The 21803-nt window shown below is 41.7% G+C and overlaps 1 protein-coding gene across 2 annotated transcripts in view; it reads right to left on the bottom strand.

The window, feature by feature from the left end:
• Positions 1 to 19132: 19132 nt before the first annotated feature.
• xkrx (XK related X-linked) overlaps positions 19133 to 21803 on the bottom strand; it is a 41163-nt gene continuing 38492 nt past the window's right edge. For both annotated transcript variants that reach the window (XM_043704739.2, XM_043704740.2), the window contains exon 5: positions 19133 to 21518. In XM_043704739.2, coding sequence (XP_043560674.1) covers positions 20809 to 21518 — 710 coding nt within the window. In that variant the 3' untranslated portion in view covers positions 19133 to 20808. The remainder of the gene's footprint in view (positions 21519 to 21803) is intronic.

The raw sequence follows: 21803 nt of genomic DNA, 5'->3' as shown, positions 1-21803 counted from the left end.
ATCAATTTGGGATACATCCTTGCCCAATCAGGTATTCATAAATATAGTACTTTTTAGGTATAAATTAACATCAATCAAAAGGGATGGGATATGTACATTATATTTAATGTGCGAAAACATAAACTCAGGACTGGAAAAAGGAAACAAAACAGCAAAATGAAAGAAAGTCTACTGTCAGAAGTATTCAGGTAAATTACTGATAGTGACCAACATCCTGAGTAATTTGTCCACATATACATTTCTGTCAATGATGAGAATCCAAAGTTGCTATTCAGTTATTGGTCATCTGATGACAGTTTCAAAACATTAAAATTTATCAATTTTAAACAAAGTACAAGCACAAAACATGTTTTCATTTTCTATTCATTAAAAGATTAGCCAGGTGATATCTTCATTATTTACCAATTAGGACATTATACCTTCAAAAGGTTATTGAAGATTTGCGGAGTTTTCCAATTTCTGTTGTAAGTTCCCATGAAATGGTTTAAGTGTGAAAGTCAATTTTGTTGCAGATGTGGATTCAGTATCGAAATTAACATAAAAAGAGATGGGACATCAGTTCATTGACCTGAAATTGTTCTTTTTGAGCATCAAGCTGAAGTGTATGGAACAATGGTATGTGAACTCAATGAAACACCTTCTCACTAGGGTATCCTTAGAGATGCAACACACAGTGGGAAATTCATTCTGCATGTCTTTTGAAACAAAGACCTGCTGAACCCCATTGTAAAAAATGATAGCCAAGTTTGGTACCAATGAGGATGGCCTCGACTGGGACCTCGGGTTCATGTCACACTACAGGTGACCCCACTGCACTACACAATCATGTACATACACTCTTACATACTACACACTCACGCAGACCCTCTCTCATACACACACATTCTCAGACACACCCACCCTCTCACAGGCTTATACTCTATCACACTTATGCATGCACTCTACCAAGCATGCACACACTCTCTCACGCACACACTCACACTCTCTGTCTCTCTCCCTCACATGCACACATTTAAGTCCATGGGATTAATTTGCATTTCCAAAATTGTATTTGCAGGATACATTCTATTTTTGCTCAAAAGGCACACAACCTGCAGCCAGTCAATGCAGGCAGTCAATCCATATAACATTTTATTAGTTCCTACTTTGGAAATAGAACCAATCTGACTCAAGATTGGGATACAGGCATGCTCTAATCTCACACTTTTAAAGCATTGTTTGAGCTGAGGCGTCACTTTTTGTTTTATAAAACCTTAAGTCGTCTTGAGAATATGACTTGAAAGAAGTCTGGAATTTACATATTAATGAAGCAAAATCTGCAACTCATCCTAAAAGATAAAAGACTTAACAGCAATCTTGGTTTATTCAATATAGTGTTTTAATTGCATGACACTGATCTTTTGCTATAAATTTTGTGTTTTATGACCCTGCCCCACTAATTAACTGATGAAGGAGCAGCACTCTGAAAGCTACTGCTTCCAAATAAACCTATTGGACTATAACCTGATGTTGTGTGATTTTTAACTTTGTCCACCCCAGTCCAACACTGGCACCGCCACATCACTGTAAAACATAGTCAGTCACAAAAAGACCAATCAACTAGCCCCTTCATTGCTGCCTCTAAGACAATTTTGAATCCTGATTGTCACTTTGGCGTGGATCTATGAGAACTTTGAGACAGGTTTGCTACATAGGGACTTAGTAAAAGGCTTGTTAGATCCTTGGTTCTTCTTATTACCTCTTCAAAAAAAATAACAGTCAGATATGGCCTGTCCTCAACAAAGCAGTTAATCCACATTTTCCTAAATGATGATTTGTCCCCTCCCTCTTAACATTTTATGAACAACTTTGCCACCGTAAACATTTCCACCCCTATCTGCATTCCACACAGACCATTCCCTCTGCAACTCCCTTGTTAGGTACACATACCCCACAACAAATATTTCCCACCCACCAGGTCTAACTGGTCTATAATTATTTGGTCTATCCCTTTGCATAGTTATAAACAATGGCACCATGTTCATTGTCTTCCTGTCCTCAGACACCACACTATAGCCAGAGAGGATTGTGAAGTAATAGTCAGAGACTTTACTATTTCTTCTGTTGGTTCTCTAAACAACGTAGAATAGTTTTTGACCAGGTTGGAAAACCTAGGAGAAAGTGAGAACTGCAGATGCCGGAGATCAGAGTCGAAACGTGTGATGCTGGAAATGCACCGCTGGTCAGGCAGCATCCGAGGATATGATTGTATCAGCGCCACCACGTACTCCCACAAAGAGGTTGAATAGTTCATCAACTTCATGAACATCTACCACCCTGGGAAGTTCACCTGGATCATCTCGGACACCTCCCTCCCCTTCCTGGACCTATCCATCTCCATATCCAGCGACCAACTCAACACAGACATCTACTTCAAACCCACCGACTCCCACAGCTACCTGGATTACACCTCCGCCCACCCTTCCTCCTGCAAAAACACTATCCCTTATTCCAAATTCCTTCACCTCTGCCGCATCTGCTCCCAGGAGGACCAATTCCACCATAGAATATCTCAGATGGCCTCCGTCAGGGACTGAAATTTTCCCTCCCACATGGTCAACAATGCCCTCCAGTGCATCTCCTTCAATTCCCACACCTCCAATCACAACAAGGACAGAACATCCCTGGTCCTCACCTTCCATTCCACCAATCACTGGATACAATGCATCATCCGTCACCATTTTCTTGAGCTACAAACAGACCCCACCACCAAAAGTATATTTCCCTCCCCATCCCCATCCCTATCTACATTCCACAGAGACCCATTCCCTCTGTGACTCCCTTGTTAGGTCCACACCCCCCACTAACCCACCCTCCACTCCTGGCACTTTCCCTTGCCACCGCAAGAAGTGCAACATCTGCACCCACACCTTCCCCCTCACCTCCTTCCAAAGCTCTAAAGGATCCTTCCACATCTGACAGAGATTTACCAGTACATTCACACATAATCTGTTGTGTCCATTGTTCTTGACATAGTCTCCTCTACACTGGGGAGACAGGATGCCAACTTGCAGAACGTTTCAGACAACATCTCTGGGACACACGCACCAAACAATCCCACTGACCCTTGGCCATACACTTCGACTCCCTCTCCCACTCTGCCAAGGATATGCAAGTCCTGGGCCTCCACCATCACCAAACTCTAGCCACCCGACGTCTCAAAGAAGAACATCTCATCTCTGCCTTGGGATCCTCCAACCCCATGGGATCAATGTTGATTTCACCAGTTTTCTCATTTACTCCACCCCCACATTATCCCAGATCCAACCCTCGAACTCAACACCCATCTCTTGAACTGTTCTACCTGTCCATCTCCACTCCCACTTATCCGCTCCACCCTCCTCTTCAACTTATCATCATCACCTCCCACCTTCATCTACCTATCACACCCCCAGCTATCTTCTCCCTAGCACCACCTCCTCCCATTTATCTCTTAGCGTCCTTTCTCTCTGATTAGCAAGGTTAGATCTCACAGAATACAGGGAGAACTCGCCACTTTTTCATGCAGAGGGTGGTACGTGAATGGATTGAGCTGCCAGACAAAGTGGTGGAGGCTGATACAATTGCAACATTTAAAAGGCATCTGGATGGGTATATGAATAGGAAGAGATTAGAGGGATATGGGCAGGGTACTGGAAGGTGATACTAGATTGGGTTGGGATATCTGGTCGGTAGGGACTAGTTGGACTGAAGGGTCTGTTTCCGTGCTATAGATCTCTATGACTCTAAACAAGGATACAAGGATAGGACTTATTCAATTAATGGTAGAGCCTTGGGTAGTGTGTCGAGCAGAGGGACTTGGGTTCAGTGACTGGCTCAAAGGAAAAAGACAGAGGGTGGTGGTGAAGGGCTGCTTTTCAGACTGGTGACCTGTGACCCATGGTATGCCACAAGGATCAGTGCTGGGTGCACTGCTTTTTGTCATTTATATAAATGATTTGGATGAGAACGTAGGAGATATAGTTAGTAAGATTGCAGATCAGACCAAAATTGGAGGTGTAGTGGACAGAGAAGGAGGTTACCTTGGAGTACAACAGGACCTTGATCAGATCGGCCAACAGGCCAAGGAATAGCAGATGGAGTTCAATTTAGATAAATGTGAAATTCTGCATTTTGGAAAGGCAAATCAGGGTAGGACTTATACACTTAATTGCAAGGTCCCAGGGAGTGATGCTGAACAAAGACAACTTTGAGTGCAGGTTCATAGATCCTTGAAAGTGGAGTCACAGGTAGATATGATAGTGAAGGCAGTGTTTGGTATGCTTTCCTTTATTGGTCAGAGCATAGATTATAGGAGTTGGAAGGTCATGTTACAGCTGTACGTGACATTGGTTTGGCAACTTTTGAAACATTGTGTGGAATTCTAATCTCCCTCCTATCCGAAGGATGTTGTGAAACTTGAAAGAGTTCAGAAAAGATTTACAAGGCCGTTTCCAGGATCAGAGTGTTTGAGCTGCAGGGAGAGGTTGAATGGGCCATGGCTGTTTTCCCAAGAGCTTCAGAGGCAGAGGGGTGACCTTGTAGAGATTTATAAAATCATGACGGGCATGGATAGGATAAATAGACAAGGTCTATTCCCTGGGACGGGCATCCAGAACTAGAGGGCATAGATTTAAGGTGGGAGGGAAAAGATTTAAAAGGGACAACCTTTTCATGAAGAGGGTGGTATGTGTGTGGAATGAGCTGCCAGAGGAAGTGATTGAGGCTACTCCAATTACGATAGTTAAAAGGCATCTGGATGGGTATATGAAAAGGAAGGGTTTAGAGGAATATTGGCCAAGTGTTGGCAAATGGGACTAGATTAATTTCGGATAGCTGGTTGGTATGGATGAGTTAGACTGAAGGGTCTGTTTCCATGTTGGGCAAGTCAATGATTCCAAGTTTACATCACATACAGATAGGGTGGTTAAAATGGCATTTAGCACAGTTATCCTCATTGCTTAGTTCTTTTAGTATAGGAGTTGGGACATCATGTTGAGGTTGTACAGGACGTTGGTGAGGCCTCTTCTGCAATACTGTGTCCAATTCTGTTCGCCCAGTTATAGGAAGGATATTATTAAGCTGGAGAGGGTTCAGAAGAGATTTACCAGGATGTTGCCAGCTATAAAAGGTTTAAGTTATGAAGAAAGGCTCAATAGGCTGGGACTTTTTTAAAAACTAGAGCATAGGAGATTGAGAGGTGACCTTATAGAATTTAGTAAAATCACAAGGAGTGTAAGATAGCGTTAATGTCTTTTCCCTAGGATGAGAGAATTTCAACACTGGTGAGCACATGTTTTAAGGTGAGAGGAAGAGATTCAAAAAAGACAAGAGGGGCAATTTTCTTTACACAGAGGGTGGTTTTCGTGTGGAATGAACTTCCTGAGGAAGTGGTGGATGCGGGTACAATGACAATGTTTAAAAGACATTTGGATAGATACATGAATAGGAAAGGTTTGGAGGGATATCAGCCAGGAGCAAGCAGGTAGGACTAGTTTAGTTTGGGATTATGCTCGACGTGGACTGGTTGTATTGAGGGGTCTATTTCCATGCTGTGTAACTCTATGACTCTGAGTTACTTACAGTCCACTTTAGCTAAATCAATTCTCAGTTTTGTTAACTTTCTGAAATTGAGAATTAAAATCTTGGTCTATCTTTGCCCTTTTCCATTACTATCCTAAAAATAACAACCTTTCACCAAAGATATCCCCTGCCAGTCTGTCCAATTTCATTCCTTAAAATGAAATCCAGAACCACTTTTCTTGTTGGGATTTCCATGTGTTGATTTCTTAAAGTGTATTCTGGATAACTTTTATTTTACATTGGAACTTCCCATTGTTAATATTATTGCTTCTCCCAACCCTCAGGCATTGCCTAAACCCTGCTTCCTCAGCCACACTGACCTTCTCCTATCTGATGTTGTTCTTATCCTCGGCAGCTTCCTTCATCACTGAATTGAAGAAGTTAATTATAAAGCATTAAATAGGGATTTCTATGTTCACAGTAAAAATAAAAGGGCAGACTCTGTCAGATAAGCCTTATTTACCATAAAGGCTGAGAACAGCAGGAACCTTTCAGATAAGCCTCAAGAACCAAAGAATTATGGAGTGGGGAGGGTGAGAGAATAGAATAAACAGATAAGAGTTGAACCAAACATTGCCAGGCTAGCACAGTATCAGTGATCCCTGCCTGGATGAATCCAGTTTTGTACTTCGGACTGGAGACATTGTGTTTGAATCATTAAGTACTGACAAGGTTGAAATTTTGGATGTGATTAAGATGTACTTGATGAATTTCCTGCATGCTAGCTAGACTGGATTGGCCTCCCTCCCTGCATGCACTTGAATAAAATGAACAAAAACCTGCACTCAAGATTCCTGAAGTCAATCATTAGAAGCAGCTACATCAAAAACCATTTCTGTCTCCTGGTTGCCACTCTGAATTCACACTGAAGGGCTCCGTCTGGTGGCAAATGTTGGTCAGTGCAAGTGCCACGAGAACTCAGCAACTCCCTGCACCAACAATTTCTGCCACTAGATCAAGCCTGGTAAATCTACGAACTATGTACAAAATAGTGTATATTTAGAAAACTTATAGCAAGGGGATATACTGTATTGCAATTACTTTATATTTATTGACATTTTACTTTGCACATTATTTCAGCTAGGAATGCACAGTGCTATACATGTAAAGTACTGTGTTTCAACTTGTACATTCAATTGTACCCTGCAACCTCACAGGATCAATGTGGATTTCACCAATTTCCTCAGTTCCCCTCCTCCACCTTATCCCTGTTCCAAGCCTCCAACTCAGCACCGCCCCCTTGACCGGCCCTACCTGTCCATCTTCCTTCCTTCCCATCAATCCGCTCCACCCTCCTCTCCGACCTAACACCATCACCCCCCCACCTTCATCTACCCATCACATTCCCAGCTACCTTCCCCCTAGCCCCACCCATTATCTCTCAGCTCTCCCCCCCCCCCCCCATCCATAAGCCTCATTCCTAAAGAAGGGCTTATGCCTTAAATGTCGATTCTCCTCTCCCCAGATACTGCTTGACCTGCTGTGCTTTCCCAGCACCATACTCTCACCTCCTTTGAATATTTTCTTGCCTGGATAAAACAAAGGAACCTAACTCTGAAATTAATACTGATTCCTATGATTCCCATTATTCACTTCATGTTTTTGAAGTGGGAGTCACTTAGATGATAAATATAATTGAAAACATGCAACAAGTAATTTTGGCCACAAAAGAGAGCTTGACAAAGCTGATTGATGCTATTGAAGAAGTAAGCCTTCAATATTTGCTGGACTACATAGTGTCTTTTCAGAAAAGCTGTAGCAGAAAGCAGAGCTTGTGACAAACTGATAGTTTGTAATGTCTTTACAGTTGGGGTTGATGAGAGTACAGCAAATTATATAAGTTTTGCTTCCAGAATCCACACAGTTTGGAAACAGGCCATTCAGCCCATTGAGTCACACTGACTCTCCAAACAGATCCACCCTATCCCTATAATCCCCTATTTGCCATGGAGAAGGATGAAGTTACCCAACTTATGTTTGGTAGAGAAGGGAAAAGCGTTGATATTCTTAAAAATACTGTGTCAGCTCAATTGCTGATTATGGCATGTAACAGAAAGTTCTTTTCAGAAAATTAGCCCTGTAACATTAATGGGGTATTGATGGAGATTATTTACTCCCTCCATTATCCAGAGATAATATTTAATTTCTAATCTTGTTGTGCAATAAAGAGATTTGGCTTCAGTAACTCAAGAAGTAAAAGCTATATGGATGAAAATTAGGAATTGCAAGTCAGAAAGCATTGGTGGACACCATTTACAGACTTCCTAACAGTAATGCTATATAGGAAAGAGCATTAAACAAAAAAGGAAATTGTAACAAAGGCAATGTAACAACTGTGGAGGATTATCAGATAGACTGGAATAATGAAAATTGCCACGGTGACATAGAAGATGAGTTTGTTGAATGCTTTTGTAACAGTTTCATGGAGCAATATACTATGGAAATGAGAAGGGGTGAAGCTTTCTTAAATCTAGTATTGTGCAGTGAAATATGATTAATTAATAATGTTACTGAAATAGGATCACTCATTCCTGGTGAATCTAATATCACTGACTTCCGTAATAAGTTGAAAGTGACATATTCCATTCACAGATCATTATTTTTTATTTGCATGTAGGATATTGACATCACTGGCTAGGCCAGCATTTATTACCCACTCCCACATACATTTGTGCTGAATCGCTGCTGACGTTGAGGTGTATGGGACAACATGGTGCTCTTGAGAAGAGTTTTTTCAGGCTTTTGACCCATTTTTTGAGTGGGAGCAGCGTCGAAGTAAAAGCGAACCCGGGAGACTACAGCAAAGGTAAGACAGTTTGTTTTAAAATTGCTTACCTGTAGCGGGCAGCGGTGTGTTTTTTTTACTCTCTCTCCACAGAAAGAGCGGGAGCAGCAGAGGAAGTGACAGCAAGCAGAGGGGCAGCCGGGAAGGAAAAGTGAGTATATAAGTCAGGAAGGCGGCTAAACCCGAGATTCTACACCTGTAGTATCTCCCACCCACCCTCCTCCTCTAACCTTCTTAACTACTCTGCTTTTTCTTTTAAGGTAAGGATTTTTATTTCTTTACCAGGGACTAGTTAAAAATTTACTTCGTTTTTTTTGTGTGTGTATACATCAAGTCCTTATTTAGGGTAAAAAAACTATAGCAGAGAGGTATCAGAAGCTATTCTAACTCATAATTGTACAAAGTAAGTAATTAACTAACTAAGCAGAAATGGCTGGGCAGGTGATGTGCTGTTGCTGTATGATGTGGGAGCTGGCTGATCCCATTGTGAACGGCAGTGACCACATCTGCAGCAAGTGTTGATTGCTGGAAGAACTCCGGATCAGAGTTGATGATCTGGAATCTGAGCTTCAAACACTGCGGCACATCCGGGAGGGGGAGAGTTACCTGGATGCTTTGTTTCAGGAGGCAGTCACACCTGGGAGATTAAGTAATTCACATTCAGCTAGTGATCAGACACAAAAGAGTGTGACTGTAAGTGAGGCAGGTAGGGGGAACCGGAGTTCAGGAGTGAAGGAGCCTCAGCCCTTGACCTTGTCCAACAGGTACGAGATTCTTGCTCCCTGTTCGGATGAGGAAAAGGGTTCTAGACAGGATGAGCCAACTGACCAAGGCACCATGGTGCAGAAGGCCATTCAAGAGGGGGGAGCTAATAGACAAGTAGTGGTTATAGGGGATTCTATAATTAGGGGGACAGATAGTATCCTTTGCAAGCCGGATCGGGAGTCTCGCATGGTGTGTTGCCTGCCCGGTGCCAGGGTGCGAGACATCTCCGACCGGCTTGAAAGGATATTGGAGCGGGAGGGGGAGGATCCAGTTGTTGTGGTCCACGTTGGTACCAACAACATAGGCAAGACTAGTGTGGAGGACCTGTTTGGACATTACGAAGCACTAGGCAGGAAATTGAAGCACAGGTCCTCAAGGGTCATAATCTCCGGATTACTGCCCGAGCCACGTGCCAATTGGGACAAGAAAATTAGGCAAGTAAACACGTGGCTAAGGGATTGGTGTGGGAAAGAGGGATTCCACTTCATGGGGCATTGGCATCAGTTTTGGAACAGGGGGGATCTGTACCGTTGGGACGGTCTCCACCTGAACCGATCAGGTACCAATGTTCTAGCGAAGAGGATAAATAGGGTGGTCAGTAGGAATTTAAACTTCTGAGTTGGGGGGGAAGGGAAAGTGAAAACGACGGAGTATGGAGGTAAATGGCAAGATAAGCAGCAGGATAGCATGTTTCCAGGCGGATTTAAAATTGAGGCAGACTGAGAATACAGTAAAAAGCAAGGATAACTTAGGACATATGACTTCCAACATCTCGAATGATAAGAAAGTTAGCATTAAGGCACTTTACCGGAATGCTCGTAGCATTCATAACAAAGCCGATGAACTAATGGCACAGATAATAGTGAATGATTATGATGTAGTAGGCATCACAGAGACTTGGTTGCAGGGGGGTCAGGACTGGTAGTTAAACCTCCATGGTTTTTCAACTTATCGAAAAGACAGAGAGGTGGGCAGAGGGGGTGGGGTTGCCTTGTTAGTTAAGAACAAAATTAAATCTATGGTATTGAATGACATAGCGTCGGATGATGTGGAGTCTGTGTGGGTGGAATTGACGAACCACAAAGGCAAAAAAAACATAATTGGAGTTGTGTATAGACCTCCTAACAGTGGTCAGGACCAGGGACGCAACATGTACCGGGAAATAGAGAAGGCATGTCAGAAAGGCAAGGTTACATTGATCATGGGAGACTTCAATATGCAGGTGGACTGGGTAAATAATGTTGCTAGTGGATCTAAAGAAAGGGAATTCATGGAATGCTTACAGGATGGCTTTTTGGAACAGCTTGTCATGGAGCCCACAAGAGAGCAGGCTATTCTGGACCTAGTGCTTTGCAATGAACCAGACTCTATAAAAGATCTTAAAGTAAGGGAACCCTTAGGAAGTAGCGACCATAATATGATAGAGTTCAGTCTGGAGTTTGAAAGGGAGAAGGCAAAATCGGATGTAATGGTGTTACAATTGAATAAAGGTAATTATGAGGGCATGAGAGAGGAACTGACTAAAATAGACTGGAAGCAGAGGCTAACCGGGAAGACAGTAGAGCAAAAATGGCAGGAATTTGTAGGAAAAATTGAGGACACAGTACAGAGGTTCATTCCCAAGAAAAGAAAGATTAACCGGGGAGGGATTAGACAACCTTGGCTGACAAAGGAAGTCAGGAAATGTATTAAAGAAAAAGAGAGATCCTATAAAGTGGCTAAGAACAGTGGGAAATCAGAAGATTGGGAAGGATACAAAAGCAAACAGAGGATAACAAAGAGTGTAATAAGAAATGAGAGGATCAAATATGAAGGTAGGCTAGCCAGTAATATTAGAAATAATAGTAAAAGTTTATTTCAGTACATAAGAAACAAACGACAGGAAAAAGTAGACATTGGGCCACTTCAAACTGATGCAGGAAGCCTAGTGATGGGAGATAAGGAAATAGCAGGAGAACTTAACAAGTACTTTGCGTCAGTTTTCACAGTGGAAAACATGAGTAATATCCCAAAAATTAAAGGGTGTCACGGGGCTGAGTTGAGTATGGTTGCCATTACGAAAGAGATAGTGCTAGAAAAGTTAAAAAGTCTTAAAATTGATAAATCTCCTGGCCCCGATGGGATACACCCTAGAGTTCTGAGAGAGGTGGCTGAGGAAATAGTAGAGACATTGGTTGAGATCTTTCAAGAGTCACTGGAGTCAGGAAAGGTCCCGGATGATTGGAAGATGGCTGTTGTAACCTCCTTGTTCAAGAAATGATCAAGGCAAAAGATGGAAAATTATCGGCCAATCAGCTTAACCTCGGTTGTTGGTAAAATTCTAGAATCCATCATTAAGGATGAGGTTTCTAAATTCTTGGAAGAGCAGAGTCTGATTAGAACAAGTCAACATGGATTTAGTAAAGGGAGGTCATGCCTGACAAACCTGTTGGAATTTTTTGAAGAGGTAACAAGTAGGTTAGACCAGGGAAACCCAGTGGATGTGGTCTATCTAGACTTTCAAAAGGCCTTTGATAAGGTCCCACACGGGAGGCTGCTGAGCAAGGTGAGGGCCCATGGTGTTCGAGGTGAGCTGCTGGGATGGATTGAGGATTGGCTGTCTAACAGAAGGCAGAGAGTTGGGATAAAAGGTTCTTTTTCAGAATGGCAGCCGGTGACGAGCGGTGTCCCGCAGGGTTCGATGCTGGGGCCACAGCTGTTCGCATTATATATTAATGATTTGGATGAGGGAACCGGGGGCATTCTAGCGAAGTTAGGTGGACAGGCAGGTAGTACTGAGGAAGTGGGGAGGCTACAGAAGGATCTAGACAGGTTGGGAGAGTGGTCCACGAAATGGCTGATGGAATTTAATGTGAGCAAGTGCGAGGTCTTGCACTTTGGCAAAAGGAATAAAAGCATAGACTACTTTCTAAATGGTGAGAAAATTAATAAAGCCAAAGCACAAAGGGATCTGGGAGTGCTAGTCCAGGATTCTCTAAAGGTAAACATGCAGGTTAAGTCCGTGATTAAGAAAGCGAATGCAATGTTGTCTCTTATCTCAAGAGGGTTGGAATATAAAAGCAGAGATGTACTACTAAGACTTTATAAAGCTCTGGTTAGGCCCAATTTGGAGTACTGTGTCCAGTTTTGGTCCCCACACCTCAGGAAGGACATACTGGCACTGGAACGTGTCCAGCGGAGATTCACACGGATGATCCCTGGAATGACAGGTCTAACATATGAGGAACGGCTGAGGATACTGGGATTGTATTCGTTGGAGTTTAGAAGATTAAGGGGAGACTTAATAGAGACGTACAAAATAATACATGGCTTGGAAAAGGTGGATGCTAGGAAATTGTTTCCGTTAGACGAGGAGACTAGGACCCGTGGACACAGCCTTAGAATTAGAGGGGGTCATTTCAGAACAGAAATGCGGAGACATTTCTTCAGCCAGAGAGTGGTGGGCCTGTGGAATTCATTGCCACGGAGTGCAGTGGAGCCGGGACGCTAAATGTCTTCAAGGCCGAGATTGATAGATTCTTGTTGTCTAGAGGAATTAAGGGCTACGGGGAGAACACTGGTAAGTGGAGCTGAAATGCGCATCAGCCATGATTGAATGGCGGAGTGGACTCGATGGGCCGAATGGCCTTACTTCCACTCCTATGTCTTATGGTCTTATGGTATAAGAGGAGAACTGCCTAAGGTGAACTGAATAAACAGAGTGGAATGCATGGTAGTACATAAATGATAGGAAATACTTAAATTTGGAGAAATTTGATGGCCTAACAGTATTATCACTGGACTGTTAATCAAGAGACTCAGGTAATTTTCTAGGGACCTGGGTTTGAATCTTGCCACAGCAGTTGGCGAAATCTGAATTCAATAAAACTCTGGAATTAAGAGTCTAACGGTGACCATGAATCCATTGTTGAAAAATCCTATATGGTTCACTAATGTCCTTTATTGAAAGAAACTGCCATCCTTACCTGGTCTGGCCTACATGTGACTCCAGATCCATAGCAATGTGGTTGACTGTGAACTGATGGTCATAAATACAGTTAATGCTTTCATCTTATAAATAATTTTTTTAAAAGTTAAAGAAACACTTCAAACTTTTTAAAAAATGCAATTCATTGAAAAACAATACAGACCCTATCCGTATGCTACTGATAGTGTTAGATTCAAAGAAGGCACTTACACAGTATGTAGACAGGCCAACAAGGGGCGAAGCCACATTAGATTTGGTACTGGGTAATGAGCCCGACCAGGTGTTAGACTTGGAAATAGGTGAACACTTTGGTGATAGCGATCACAAATCTGTTATGCTTATTTTAGTGACAGAAAGGGATAGGTGCATACCACTGGGCAAGAGTTACAGCTGGGGGAAAAGGCAATTACGATGCGATTAGGGAAGATTTAGGAAGCATAGGATGGGGGAAGGAAACTGCAGGGGATAGGCACATTAGAAATGTGGAGCTCATTCAAGAAAAAGCTATTGTGTGTCCTAGATGAGTATGTACCTGTCAGGCAGGGAGGACGCTGTAGAGCGCGGGAGCCATGGTTTACGAAGGAAGCGGAATCTCTGGTCAAGAGGAAGAAGGCGGCTAATGTTAGGATGAGATGTGAAGGCTCAGTTAGGGCGCTTGAGGGTTACAAGGTAGCCAGGAAAGACCTAAAGAGAGAGCTCAGAAGAGCCAGGAGGAGACATGAGAAGTTGTTGGCGGATAGGATCAGGGTAAACCCTAAGGCTTTCTAATGGTATTTAAGGAACAAAAGAATGACAAGAGTAAGATTAGGGCCAATCAAGAATAGTAGTGGGAAGTTGTGTGTGGAGTCAGAGGAGATAGGGGAAGCACAAAATGAATATTTTTCGACAGTATACACTCTAGAAAACGACAATGTTGTCGAGGAGATTACTGAGATACAGGCTACTAGACTGGGTGTGATTGAGGTTCACAAGGAAGAGGTATTAGAAATCCTGCAGAGTGTGAAAATAGATTAGTCCCCTGGGCCGGATGGAATTTATCCTAGGATCCTCTGGGAAGCCAGGGAGGAGATTGCCGAGCCTTTGGCATAGATCTTTAAATCGTCATTGTCTACAGGAATAGTGCCAGAAAACTGGGGGACAGAAAATGTGGTTCCCCTGTTCAAGGGGAGTAGAGACAACCCTGGTAATTATAGACCAGTGAGCCTTACTTCAGTTGTTGGTAAAGTGTTGGAAAAGGTTATAAGAGATAGGATTTATAATCATCTAGAAAAGAATAACTTGATTGGGGATAGTCAGTACGGTTTTGTGAAGGGTAGGTCGTGCCTCACAAACCTTATTGAGTTCTTTCAGAAGGTGACCAAACAGGTAGATGAGAGTAAACCGGTTGATGTGGTGTATATGGATTTCAGCAAGGCGTTCGATAAGGTTCCCCACAGTAGGCTATTGTACAAAATAATGAGGAATGGGATTGTGGGAGATATAGCAGTTTGGATCAGTAATTGGCTTGCTGAAAGAAGACAGAGGGTGGTGGTTGATGGGAGATGGTCATCCTGGAGTCCAGTTACTAGTGGTGTACCGCAAGGGTCGGTGTTGGGTCCACTGCTGTTCGTCATTTTTATAAATGACCTGGATGAGGGCGTAGAAGGGTGGGTAAGTAAATTTGCTCATGACATGAAGGTCGGTGGAGTTGTGGATAGTGACGAAGGATATTGTAGATTACAGAGAGACATAGATAAGCTGCAGAGCTGGGCTGAGAGGTGGCAAATGGAGTTTAATGCGGACAAGTGTGAGGTGATTCACTTTGGTCGGAGTAACCGGAATGCAAAGTACTGGGCTAATGGTAAGATTCTTGGTAGTGTAGATGAACAGAGAGATCTCGGTGTCCAGGTACACAGATCCTTGAAAGTTGACAGGATTGTTAAGAAGGCATAGAGTGTTTTAGCTTTTATTAATAGAGGGATCAAGTTCCGGAACCATGAGCTGTATGCTACAGCTGTACAAAACTCTAGTGCGGCCTCACTTGGAGTATTGTGTACAGTTCTGGTCACCGCATTATAAGATGGATGTGGAAGCTTTGGAAAGGGTGCAGAGGAGATTTACTAGGATGTTGCCTGGTATGGAGGGAAGGTCTTACGAGGAAAGGCTGAGTGACTTGAGGCTGTTTTTGTTAGAAGGTTGAGAGGTGACTTAATAGAGACATATAAGATAAACAGAGCATTAGATAGGGTGGACAGGGAGAGCCTTTTTCCAAGTATGGTGACGGCGAGCACGAGGGGGCATACCTTTAAATTGAGGGTGATAGATATAGGACAGATGTCAGAGGTAGTTTCTTTACTCTTTAAGTACATTTAAGTCGTCATTGGACAAGCATATGCACGAACATGGAATAGTGTAGGTAAGATGGGCTTCAGATTAGTATGACAGGTCGGCGCAACATCGAGGGCCGAAGGGCCTGTACTGCGCTGTAATGTTCTATATGTTCTAATGCTACAAAGCAGAAGTAGCAAACCTGAACACTGGGATCGTTTTCGGAATCAGCAAAGAGCCAACGAAAGGTTGGTAACAAGAAAAATAATTTAAATGGGAAAAAAAAACTAGTCAGAAATATAAAACTAAAACATCAGAGCTTTAAGTACATACAAAAATGGAAAAACGTAGCTCAGGTAAATATTGATTCATTAGAAGGGAGACCAGAGAAATTATCATGGGAAATGAGGGAATGACAGGTATTGAACAAATATTTTGTCCGCCTTCATAGTGATGGGCACATGTTACAGGCCAGAAATAGACAGCATCTAAGAGCTGAAGAGAAAGAAGAAATTAAGGAAAGTCGTATCAGAGTAAAAGGAGATATCTACAGGAACTAAACATCTTCAAAGCTGTAGGACCTGATGGTTGACATCCTAGATTTCTAAAAGAGACGGCATTAGATATAATGGATATTTATGCTAATGATTTGACAATATTTCTTCAATTGGGAAATGGTCCCATTAGATTGGAAGTAAGTAAATGATACAATGCTTTCAAAAAATGATGGATGGAGAAAACAACAAACTATAGGCCAATTAATGTAAGATCAGTCTTGGGCCAGTGTAGAATCTATTATTAGAACTACTAAATTTAAAAATGCCACATGGATTTTAGTAAACCTTTTAACAAAGTTCTCCATGGTACACTGGTTAGTAAAGTTAGATCACATGGGATTCAGGAAGAGCTTGCCAATTACTTGCAAAATTGGCTTGACAGTAGGAGTTAGAGGTGGTGGTACAGGGTTGTTTTTGTACTAGAGGCCTGTGTCCAGTGGTGTTCCACAGAGATCGTGCTGCATCCATTATTGTTTGTCATTTATATAAATGATTTAGATCAGAATTTAGGAGATATGGTGAATAAATTTGCAGATGACACTGAATTGATGGTATCGTGGACAGTGAAGAAGGTTATCTAAGATTACAATGGGTTCTTGATCTATTGGGCCAATGGGCAGAGGAGTGGCAGATGTAGTTTAATTGAATGAATGTGACGTATTTCATTTTGGCAAGTCGAGAAGGGCAAGACTTAAATGGTTAATGGTAGGGCCCTAGGTAGAGCCTAGGGGTTTAGGTACATAGTTCTTTGAAAGTTGCACCACAGGTAGCCAGGGTGGTCAAGAAGGCATTTAGCAGGCTTGCCTTCATTGCTCAGACCATTGAGTATAGGAGGTGTTGAGGTTGTACAAGACATTGGTGAGGCCACGTTTGGAGTACTGTGTAGAGTTTTGGTCACCCTGCTACAGGAAAGATATTATTAAATTGGAGAGGTTTCAGAAAAGATTTACAAGGATGTTGCTGGGACTAGAGATTTTGAGTTATAAGGAGAGGCTGGATAGGCTGGGATGTTTTCACTGGAGTGTCAGAGGTTGAAGGGTGACCTCAGAGTTTCATAAAATCATGAGGGACATAGATAAGATGAATAGCAAAAGGTCTTTTCCTTGGGGTGGGGAGGTGAAAACTAGGTTTTTTTTTAAGATGAGAGGAGAAAGATTTAAAAAGGACCTGAGGCGCAACTTTTTCACACAGAGGATATTTAATGTGTGGAATGAACTGCTAGAGGAATTGTAGATGCAGGTATAGTTACAGCATTTAAGACATTTAGACAGGTACATGAATAGAAGAGGTTTAGAGGGATATGAGCCAAGTGCAAGCAAGTGGGGCCACTTTAGTTTGACAAACTCGGTCAGCATGGAAGCGCTGGACCAAAGGGTCTGTTTCCGTGCTATATATGACTCTATTACTCCATTTAGGAAAGAATAGTATGATTCGCATAACTCAACATGCTTTTATAAAGGGATAGAATTACAAAGTCCTTACAGTACAAATAGAGGCCATTCAGCCCATCCAGTCTGTCCTCACCATCTGAAAAGCATCCCACCTATACCTAAATTGTCCCTCATCCCCATAACCCCACATTTCCCATGACCAATCCACTTAACCTGAGCATCTCTGGACACTATGAGGCAACTTAACATGGTCAATCCACCTAACCTGCACATCTTTAGACTGTGGTAGGAAGCTAGAGCACCTGGTAGAAGTCCATGCAGACACAGGGAGAATGTGCAAACTCCACAGAGTCACCTAAGATCAAAATTGAACGTGGATCCCTGGCACTGTAAAGCAGTAGTGCCAACCACTTAGCCACCCTTATGCATGTGTTTGACAAGGTTATGAGAATTTTATCTTGAGGACGTAACTAAAGATAGGCAGATAAATGGGAACCAGATGTAGATGATTTCCAAAAGGCATTCAAATCAAATGCCATACAAAAATGACAATAGGTGAGATAAGTGCACATTGAGTTGGGAATAAAATTCAGTAAAAGTATGATATAACATGGATCAATAAACTTCAAATTCATTTAAGAAAAAACTCCGGATGCTGGAAATCAGGAACAAAAACAAATTGCTAGAAAAACTTAGCAGGACTGATAGCTTCTGTAAAGACAAAGCAGTGTTAACATTTTGTGTCCAGCAACACAGAGGTTTCATGGGCCCCAACCTAGCCCAGCTTAATACCACCCCCAAGACTTCCCTCAGCTCGCCTGGCTTTTGGTTTTTATGATCCCATGTTGGATCATTTATCTGCAGTTCATCTACAATTTGATCTTCTTTCTTTGGATTTAAGTGAGCAATAAGAAGTATAAATGTAGGAAAGGGTGAAGTTATTCACTTTAGTCGTAAGAATAGAAAAGCAAAATATTTTTTAAAAGGTATAAAATTTGCTAAGTGTTGATGTTCAGCAAGTAATTAGGAGAGAAAATGGCACATTTATTGCAAGGGAAGTTGAGTATAGGATTAAAGAGATCTTCCTAAAAGTGTACACGAGTTTGGCAACACCACATCTGAAGTACTATGCGCAATTTTTGTCTCAACGTGTATGAAAGGACATTGTACAACTGCCAAGCTACAAGGTGTATACAATAATTTGGTTCCTGGGATGAGGATGTTGTCCTAAATGTCAGAGACAGAATAAATTGGCCCGACATTCTTTGGAGTTTAGTTGAATGAATTTAGATTGCATTGGCACATACAAGATTCTAAAGAGGCTTGACTAGATCAATACAGATTGCCTCGACTAGGCAGGATTCTAAAATATGGGGCATGATTTTAAGATAAGGGCCCATCATTCAGGATTAAGATGAGTAATTACTTCACTCAGAAGGTTATGAATTTATGGGATTCTCTACTCGAGTTGGTTCTGAGATCTATTATTGAATGCATTCAAGATTAGGACAGACATATTTTTTATCATTTAAGGGATCACAGGATATGGGAAGCAGACAAGGAGGTGAAGTTGAAGCCCAAAATCAGCCAGAATTGTATTAAAATGGTTCAGCGGGCTTGACAGTTGATAGGTGCATGAGTAGACCATATTCTTATGTACATGTATGTTGTACTCAAGTTACCTATTAAAGTTTTCGATTTTCTATTGAGCTAGAAATAAGATGTTGCCATCTTCAATTATTTCAGCCAAGCTGGTAAAGCTGTTGGAACTGAAAATATTTAATGGAAATCATCTGACATACAAAAACCTATGACTTGCTGTAATCCTGCTATAGATATTAAATTTTCAACTAAAGTGTTGTCTGCAGAATCAAAAGCTTAAACTGTCAAGAGAGTATCAAACTGATCCCAAAGGATTAATGGCAGTTGGAAAGGAAGCAACGTCATTTGAAATTACCATGCACAGGAAGTCAAAAAAGGTATGAGAAAGCAGATACCAGCAGGTACTTAAAAGGTTATGAAAAAACAAGAGAAAACCATGCTTTAATAGTGAATTGCTCCATTGCAATCCTGATAGTGTAATGCATTCTTGAATATAAATTAAAACATCAGAGTGATGAAATTGTCTCTTTTGCCAGAAAGAAATTGAACATGGGCTGTGCAAATCGGGAAGATGAAAAGCAAAACGAATTTGCGAACAAACTAGAAAAGTGAATCCCAAACTAGATTTTTCAAACACATGGCTGGTAATATCTGCAGACTCTTGCTGGATTATACATTTAGTGAAAGTAAGATTTAGGCCAGATATGATGTTCTTTGAAAAGCACCTTCACAAACATAATTACACAATGTTGTGATTCGTATCCATAATGGTGATGGCCTAAGTGGTATTATCGCCGGACTGTTAATCCAGAGACCCAGATAATGTTCTAGGGAACTGGATTTAAAATCTGCCGTGGCACATGGTAGAATCGGAATTCAATTTTAAAAATTTGGAATTAAGAGTCTAACGATGACCACGAAACCATTGCCAATTGTTGGAAAAACCCATCTGGTTCAGAATGCCTTTTAGGGAAGGAAATTTGCCATCCTTCCTTGGTTTGGCAGACATGTGTGATTCCAGACCCACAACAATGTGGTTGACTCTTAACTGCCCTCTGAGCAATTAGGGATGGACAATAAATGATGGCCTAGCCAGAGACATGCCCTTCCCTTGTATGAATTTAAAAACAAAGCTCAATAATACCCATTTAATCAGAATGCAACAGGCTATATCTAAGAAAAGAAGATAGAATTTGTGGAAAGTGAATGAAGAAAACTTGACAATAAATGAAAACAAACCAGTTCTACCACAAAATCAAATTCACACTAATTTAAATAACTTTGAGCCTTTGAGAAAAATTACCATTACATTCCAGTGAATGATGTTTTAAAGCTCATTATGAGGCTACCACACAGAAATCAAAAGTGCATCAGAGGGAAAAAAAAACTATGCAAAATCAACAATCTTTCATTAAATACAAATATTTTTTTTCTGTTTAATGCAGATCCAGCCTTGATATTCCAAAATGTCGACAAGATCCAAGGTATTTTTGTTGTTAATGGGTGCATCTGTTGGTTAGGGCTTTCTGTGGTTTCGGGGAGACTATCCCAGAAATGTTGCAACTCCTTTGGCTGCCAGTTTTCACATAAAAGGAAGCCACAAGTTAGCTTTACCATCTTGTGATGAGCTCATGTAGAAGGTAACATTCCAGGCACTGATCCAGATTACAGCAGTAGAATGCTTTGATCTGCAAGGTCATACTGTTCTTTTCTCTGCACAATTCATTATTCATGCTCCTCGTGAAATTCACCAGCTTGCAAAACCTTTCACTATCAAGAGAAAAACAAAATCACGTTTTCACTGCAGCTCTCTCTTGTTCTAACATAGCTGAATTATGAATCCTCAACTGCAGACTCAAAGCGAGGTTCCTTCCAACATGAGCACTGGAGACAGTCTACAACGTTGTGTGTGAAAAGCAACCTACACGGATGGCAGTACTGATAGAAGAGGAGCATGAAAATGATGGCTAGGCTGTAGCAAATAATTAACTGAACTACCAGCAGGGGGGAGCAGAAGTACTCATACACTTCTGTTTTGAAAAAGTACCATATAATTAGAAGCACTGCATTTTCAATAAACCGCAATATATAATAGACAGACAACCTAACCCAGTTCTGATTCTTGCTAATCAAGTCACGATTACTTAGCATAAGCTGGACCGCTGACCAGCAGAACACATTAATTCCAGCATAGAGAATGGTAACAAGCAACAGTACAACAGCTGAGCCAAACCGTTTGTAGTTCTTTTCGATGTTTTCAGGAAATGGTGAGTGACTACACCAGAATTCCACCCACGGGAGGAAAAAGTAGACCAGAAAATCAATTGAGACCACAGCGAAGATCCACTGCTTCAACACTGTGCTGAACAGCACCAACACTGTAACTCGTGTAGCAATTTCCAAGCTGCGCCACAGGATGATGCATATGTAAGCAGCTGGTCTCATTTGAATCTTGTAGTCATCATACTTGATCTGAATGGACAGAATGTTACACACCAGGGCTCCATAGGTCACTGACAGCAATGACATCACCATGAGAGCAACTGAACAAGAAGAGACATGATTCAGTGGATAACAAAAACTAAATCGAGAAAGACTAGTGATAAGAATCAACTGTTGGCTAAGTGTGTTGGTACAAGTCATACAGAATTTAAAAAGTCCCAAGATCATGCACTGTGTTCTGATAATTGATCCCAGTTAGGAATAACTATAAGAATGGGACTCAGTAATTTATGCACAACACATTCCACCACACTAAGCATTTGAACTGCTGTAAATAAGTGTATGAACTCAAGAGGTTGAAAAGACACGGTTTCCAATTTTGACAT

The sequence above is a fragment of the Chiloscyllium plagiosum genome, unplaced genomic scaffold (genome assembly GCF_037043375.1).
Source record: "Chiloscyllium plagiosum isolate Xiang-an unplaced genomic scaffold, Cpla_swu_hap1 HiC_scaffold_11, whole genome shotgun sequence".
In the NCBI taxonomy this organism is placed as follows: Eukaryota; Metazoa; Chordata; class Chondrichthyes; order Orectolobiformes; family Hemiscylliidae; genus Chiloscyllium; species Chiloscyllium plagiosum.
The sequence above is the reverse complement of the archived record's forward strand: the minus strand, read 5'-3'. Positions and strand labels throughout refer to the sequence as shown.